Source organism: Oncorhynchus clarkii, chromosome 12 (assembly GCF_045791955.1).
Source record: "Oncorhynchus clarkii lewisi isolate Uvic-CL-2024 chromosome 12, UVic_Ocla_1.0, whole genome shotgun sequence".
NCBI classification, from domain to species: Eukaryota; Metazoa; Chordata; class Actinopteri; order Salmoniformes; family Salmonidae; genus Oncorhynchus; species Oncorhynchus clarkii.
Genome location: NC_092158.1, coordinates 12,117,112 through 12,124,486, shown reverse-complemented (window position 1 = coordinate 12,124,486; position 7,375 = coordinate 12,117,112). Strand labels below are relative to the sequence as shown.

The 7,375-nt window shown below is 42.9% G+C and overlaps 1 protein-coding gene across 28 annotated transcripts in view; it reads right to left on the bottom strand.

Moving 5' to 3' along the window:
- Positions 1-1,028: 1,028 nt before the first annotated feature.
- LOC139422712 (alpha-adducin-like) overlaps positions 1,029-7,375 on the bottom strand; it is a 55,343-nt gene continuing 48,996 nt past the window's right edge. For 8 of the 28 annotated variants that reach the window (XM_071173995.1, XM_071173997.1, XM_071173989.1 and 5 more), the window contains 3 exons: positions 7,207-7,375; positions 6,226-6,318; positions 1,029-3,383 (listed from right to left, as the gene is read on the bottom strand). The exon at positions 7,207-7,375 is cut by the window's right edge and continues 221 nt beyond it. In XM_071173995.1, the coding sequence (XP_071030096.1) occupies positions 3,052-3,383; positions 6,226-6,318; positions 7,207-7,375 (594 nt within the window). In that variant the 3' untranslated portion in view covers positions 1,029-3,051. Of the gene's footprint in view, positions 3,384-4,369; positions 4,386-5,107; positions 5,143-6,203; positions 6,319-7,206 lie in introns of those variants that run through there. The other 20 variants (XM_071174011.1, XM_071174008.1, XM_071174003.1 and 17 more) reach the window with 8 other exon arrangements.

The window sequence follows — 7,375 nt, the reverse complement described above, 5'->3', positions numbered from 1 at the left end:
ATCAGAGGCAGTAGGGATGACCAGGGATGTTCTCTGTTTAGTGAGTCCCCCAGATCAGAGGCAGTAGGGATGACCATGGAGGTTTAGTGAGTCCCCCAGATCAGAGGCAGTAGGGATGACCATGGAGGTTTAGTGAGTCCCCCAGATCAGAGGCAGTAGGGATGACCAGGGATGTTCTCTGTTTAGTGAGTCCCCCAGATCAGAGGCAGTAGGGATGACCAGGGATGTTCTCGGTTTAGTGAGTCCTCCAGATCAGAGGCAGTAGGGATGACCAGGGATGTTCTCTGTTTAGTGAGTCCCCCAGATCAGAGGCAGTAGGGATGACCAGGGATGTTCTCGGTTTAGTGAGTCCCCCAGATCAGAGGCAGTAGGGATGACCATGGAGGTTTAGTGAGTCCCCCAGATCAGAGGCAGTAGGGATGACCAGGGATGTTCTCTGTTTAGTGAGTCCCCCAGATCAGAGGCAGTAGGGATGACCAGGGATGTTCTCGGTTTAGTGAGTCCCCCAGATCAGAGGCAGTAGGGATGACCAGGGATGTTCTCGGTTTATTGAGTCCCCCAGATCAGAGGCAGTAGGGATGACCATGGAGGTTTAGTGAGTCCTCCAGATCAGAGGCAGTAGGGATGACCAGGGATGTTCTCGGTTTATTGAGTCCCCCAGATCAGAGGCAGTAGGGATGACCATGGAGGTTTAGTGAGTCCTCCAGATCAGAGGCAGTAGGGATGACCATCGAGGTTTGGATGATAAGTGTGTGAATTTAACTATTTTCCTGTCCTGCTAAGCATTCAAAATGTAATGAGTACTTTTGGGTGTCAAGGAAAATGTATGGAGTAAAAAGTACAATATTTTCTTAAGGAATGTAGTTTAGTAAAAGTAGTCAAAAATATAAATAGTAGAGTACAGATACACCCCAAAAAAACAACTTTAATACTTTAAAGTATTTTTTACACAAGTACTTTACACCACTGTATAAAACAAATGTAATTTAAGACAAATATTTAATTGAAATCACACAAAAACAAATTGGTTTTTGAAGGAAGGATTTTTATTAATGGTTAAAAAACAAACAGTTCCATGAAGAAAATGGAGGTGAAGCGATAGATGGGATGATGACACGTTTGTATGGGAAATAGTTCAAACAATACATTGCTGTGAGTTTAAAACAATTGACCACAAAATAAAATAAAATAAAATAAATCGCACAACAATTGCAAAGTAATAGTGAGTTACAGTCATAATGGAGAGAGACAGACGTACAATACAAGCTCAAAGCCTTAGTTTCATGCCATGCAGTCCTTCAGGTTCAGGGAACAGGCTAATGTTCTCAGCTTACATCATGTAATATAGCAGGTTTATAATAGCCTTGTCCTAGAGTAGTTATTGCAGCCTTGCTAACTCCTTGGGTCATTCTCAAGACTGCACAAACTGATCTGGGACAAGGCTAGATTTTTATAGTGGTCTAAACCAAGCTTCACAGACAAGTGGAATTAATTAATGACATTATCCAGTATTAATACCTATCTGCTAGCCAAACATTTTAAAAGACAAGGTGTAAGATCGCTAGTCTGGTCCCAGAACTGTTTGTGTCGCCTTGCCAATTCCTATCGTCCCAGTTTGGCATGACAGCACAAACAGATCTGGGACCAGGCTGTAAGATCTCACCAACTAGATCGGTTACTGTACTATATCTCCATAGGGTCTTGAGTGCAACTTGAAAGCGAGATGTTTTCTTGAGACAGTCTTTTCATTTCAGAGGGGTTTCACAGGATAGTCCATTGAGGTGTGGTCACTGGTTATGCATGCAGTGTTAAAATAGTGAGATGTGCCTTAAAGCAACGGTATTCCTACATTCCATATACCCACTGTTAGCGTGAATCCAGATGGAATGGTTTCGTTTCACCCTCTGTTTGGATCCAGGCAAGCCTACGGTTCTCTAAAAGCAAATGGTAAAACAATAGTGAGTTCCAGGCAATGTTATATTGTAATTGAGGTGTTTCAGTTCACAGTGCTCTCACAGCAAGTGAAAATGACTCAATTTGTTTTTTGTTGTTGTTGAGAATAACAAAAAAGATGACTATATCATTAACCATACAAAATCTGTGTTCCCTCTTGTAACTGTAGCCATATGTTGTCCTCTTATGTTCCATTAGTCTTTCCTGTGATTGGAGTGATTCGGTTAGGAAGGAGGGGAGAGCTAAAGCAAGCCAAGGATACAGGATTATACAACAACAAAAACCTTCTGCCCTAGTCCCTACACATTCCCACCACATGACAATACAGCCTGTGTAGACCGGTGCAATACCAGCTGTCTCACCAGGTACCACCAAAACCTGGTTGATAGAGGTGGTGACTGATATTCTCAACATGATTTGAGGTCTTACGGTGGTCACAGGGCACACGTACATGATGAGTCACACAATGCATCTGTATAAACAGTAGTGTTTTACCTTGGCCATCCGGCCCTTTCATACACACCCACCAGTTATACTGCAGAGAGGAAAACCTGCTCTTTTACCCAATGCTGTCTGAGTGAACAGATTTAACGCTAATATTAGACATCAGAATTTAGCACCGTGCAGTTGGTAGTTTTTACATCTGGAATCAGATTCCACCAGTTTAATTAAATGACAGTTCAAGCATTTCTTTGCTTTTGCCCTCCTTGTTTTTTTTTTTAAAGACACTGATATAATTAGATACAATCCCAATACATTCTAGTGGTTAAATCAGGTTTTAGTAAAACACATTGTTTTAAACAAATAAAAAAAGGGAAATAAAAAAAATCTACTGCTCACTTAAAGTAGCAAGCCTAAATAGACACGCAGCTGCACTGAACCAGACCGGATGCACACAGTCATTCACCACAGAGCGACCGTTTTTAAAACTTCATAAGCAATTGACCCTTTTAAAAAAAAATACATAACATTGGCACACACTAGGAGGTGAACAGAGTTATAAAGCCAGACAAATAATACTAAGCATGTAGGGTCAAAGGTTGTGGCTCGCTCAAGGGGAAGCGAAGGGTTACAGAGCGTAAGAGGGGAGGGTCTGGTCTAGGGTTCCTTTGATTTTCCTTCCTTTTCTTCAGTCTTCTTCTTGTTTTTCTTGAGGAAGGAAGGAGTGCGGAACTTCTTCTTCTTCTTGGAAGGCGATTTGCTGGGGGATTCATCGCCGTCCTGTTCGCAGTCTTGGTCGCCGGCAGCATCAGCAGGCTCCTCTCCCACGGCGGTGGGCTGTTCGGTGGCAGCGGGAGTGGCAGGATCTTCGGCAGGGAGGGCGGGGACTGGGGCGTCAGAGGGTTCATCGTCTGGGGTCAGGTCAGGGAGGGTCTGTCTCAGTGTAGCCTGATCACTCTCATCCTTATAGGTGTGCTCCAGCTGAGAATCTGTGAGGAGGGGGAGGAAATGGTTCATCTGCAGGGCCTGCAAAGCGGCTGCAATGCAGACAAAACTACCCTTTTCAAAGCTAATAAGAGATGTTGCTATTAACAGATCACTTTACTCTCACTTGGGAGGAGTGATATCTCTAATTTTCTTCTGCAATCATTTAGTCTTTGTTCCATAGTTCAACTCGTGGAGAACACAGAACTAAAGGCCTGTAGCACTACATCATCCATGAAAACTGACAGGCTACAGTACTTCTGCAGATCAGAATCTTTAGGCACCAATCAAACAGCATGCTCCTCAGCCGAGGCATGCCTATACATAGCACAACACTAGCCATCTCCACCGACTAGCTTTACATTGACGACTCAGACAAGTACAACACTAGATCATTCCACAAAGCCAAGCCCAACAATGATTTAATGCTCCAAAAAATATATATTCAAACGTTTTTTAAAAGTTTTTTTTTTTTTAAACGGTCCTTTCCAGCAACTATTGTGGACATGTATCCAGGCCGGCACAGTACAGCTTGGCTCAGTAGTGTGAAAAGGGTCCAGTAAGACCATATTCATGTTCTCCAAGTATTTAATCATTGATTTATTCAGATACACATGTATATTCAGTGCCGAGGGATCTTGTAGTGTTAACTAGTGTGCTCCTCGCTAATATCCATCGGTACAGTGCATCGACTTCATGCTGCTGTAGAACCATTGTGCAGCGTCAGCAGTTGGTCTCTAATTGTGACCGTGTACACAACAAACCAGACAACGTGCTCAGTTTCCAACTGGTATTACTGATCTATTGATAGCAACATTAGACTAATTATCCACAGAAGTGTTGAAGCTACTCAAAGATAAAGCACAACACAAAGCACTGAGAAAAACAGCTGTTTATCACATTTCCCGCTAAGCCAACAGCAGGCTTCACACTTAGCAAAGCAACAAAAGCATTTATTCTACTACAGCCAAAAATCATGAACGCTGTATACCTGAGATTGGACTCATCTGGAAAAGAAATATAACATTCAATACATTTAAAACAAAACAAAAACGACATACATTACCCATTTCATGTGAATCGTAATGCAGGAACGTAGGGATTTAATATAGATTTATTGTAAGATGTTTGCATGTAATACTCAAAAGGTTAAAGTTCACAATAGGTCAACTCCGGGAAGGAATAGAAACCTAAAACGAGATGTGTTTGCTGGGTCTATCTCAGATCTCTCCACTGTCACGGACCATAAACTGTATGGGAACAAGGCCATAGAGGATGGGTGTCTAACCTTTCTGAGTGGTGTTCAGTTCAAACAGGAGAGAAACCTATCCATCCTATGAGTCACCATATGAATCATAATCTGTGTGACAAATCAATGATCTCTACGTATGGTTTTGAGATTTTGCACTATGAAGAAAAGCCTGAGAACAGAGGCTGCCATTTTGTCTTTTATACATCAATCTCATAATTTGTGAAATATTTTACGACAGGGAGGACCTCTGAATTGGCACCTGGCAACAAAAGGAAATAAGAATGAAAAGAACAGGAAGTCAAGGACCATAGTGAGGAGGAATAGATACTCAACCCGAGTGGATGGGTTTGGGCCACGGAGAAGGAGAACGAGAGAGAGGAAGAAGAGTCGGAAAAGTGAAGCCATGCAAGGAACGGAGGGGTTAATGGTTTGATCACAAGCCATGAGGGTGGAGGTGGCTGGAACAGTACGTACTTACTATGGCAACAGGTACTCTTTAGCATTCCCATCTCCTGATAGTAACGCAGCCACAAAAAAGAAGAAGAAGCACAGGTAGAAACACACGTCTATAGATGCAGGTCAATCACAGCCACCACAGTGTTAAAATTATAACATCAAAATGAAAATAGGAGAAACACCAGGAGAAATTAAATTTTGAAAAAAAGAATGGCGACAAGCCATTCTTCGAGGACTCCAAAAGATGGAGAATGGAGAAGTGAACAGGGATTGGAAGTAACGTAAACATGTGTTACAGTCTTGTAAGACCATCGTTGATTAGATTACACCAGTAAATGCCCTAGTAAAGAGAGAACAGTTTGTCCATGGTTTATACTGGGAGAGCACAGCCTGACTTGGGAATGTCAGGGGATAACTATGTCCCTCACAGGGCCCCATAGATCTTGATGCATTCCTTCTTGTATAAGCCATGGCAAGTGTCTGAGAAACTGTACTTTATGGTTTTAGAACCAGTAGTCTCATTATATTGGACATTCTCTTGCCGTATGGTTTTAGAAACAGTAATGTCACTATATTGGACATTCTCCTGCCGTCGTTAAAAGGTGTAATCCAACCGTAATAAAAGACCAAGAGGGATAAATATAATATAATACAAAATGTTTTCTTAAAATATCATAACCAACTTCAATCTTAATCTAATGTAAGAAAGAAAAAAATCACCCAGCTGTCTAAAAGTTATGGCTCTTTGGTATAGTACCCATTTGTAGAAATCTACTGATCTTGAGGAATCATAATCTAAGAGGATATTTCTTGGAATGAAAATGTCATAATCCTCCATCTGAATTCCACTGAACATTACCTGATCTTACAGTTGGTTTGTTTCCCATACAATCCAATTCACCCCTATCGACCTCAATTAGCCTCAAACCTCTTGGCCTGTTATTACACATTAAACATCGCATTCAACAGCACCTACAGTTAATGTTAAAGACATCAAAGGAAGACATAGAAAGGAAGCCCAGTCCCAGCATTTCTTGTTGTTGACCCTTGACCCTGAATGTTGTCACTCAATAGTCGCCCAGATGAAGCCATGCGGAAATGTTGTGTTGCTTGTTGCCGGGCAGACTAGGCCAACTAACCTTCCTCTGCTCTGACAGGGGTGCTGGGTGGTGTGCGGGTCGGACTTTGACCCTTTGCCTCTTCCTCAGGCTCTGGTAACGCATCTGAGGAGTCTGGGGGAGGAAATTAAATCAAACTTTATTTAAAGTCCATTTCACAAATGAAATAGTTTGTCAACAGGTCAGATTAGAGCAATGAAATCATTGATTTTTCAAGATAAAAAAAAAAATTAAATCAGTTATTGACAAACACACATCACCCTTAAACCACCACATACAGTAAATTAAAATAGCACAGTCAGAAAACAGCAGAGGAAAACACAGGTAGTGATTATTATTAGAGGATAGACAGTCACACACTGAGGAAGTAACAAAGCCCCCAGTGGCAACAAGACCCATGTAAGTCCACCTTCGCCCCCAGAGAAGGAACCGCTTCCATTGGAGACACCAGATGATTAGTAGTAAACATTTACAAACCAACCCCAAAAGGACAACAGGTCCGTGTTAGGAAGAGGAGGAAGAGTCTCTTTCCCAGGAGTGATTGATGAGAGGGGTCATTCATGTTCATTTGGGAAGGCTTCCTTGGAGAACCACAACCAGCATAAGGATTCCATTGGTTAAACAGAGATCAGTCAAATCAGATGGTAGGGGAGGGTTGCAATATTCTGGAAACTTATCCCAAAATTCCCAGGTTTTCCAGAAATACTGGTTGAATGATTCCCAGTTGGAGGATTCCCTCCCCGCTGATTCCCTTTTGATTACGGGAAAACTGCAACTGGGATTTATGGAAAACCTGGACCTTTTGCAACCTGAACCAGGAGGAAGGTGGATAGGCAGAAGACAGACGGGTGTTGAGGAATTGGGGATTGGGGGCCTAGTAGTGGGCAGGACAGGAGCAGGATTAACCTCAGAGAGAGAGAGAAGGGACAGGGACTCCAGTCAAAGGTCAGAGTTCAGGACGGAGAGCAGGAGGGCAGGCCAGAGTCAGTCTGCAGTCAGTACCTGGAACCTCAGTGAGGGCAGGCAGCTCTGTGTTGGTGGTGCTGAGAGCCTTCAGCACGGCACAGTGAAACTCCTTGTGAGGAGACTCTGAGGGGGACTCTTCCCCGTAGCCCCCAGTCCCCGACCCCGTGGACGTCCCTGGGCTCCCCTGATTGCCCCCTGACCCAGT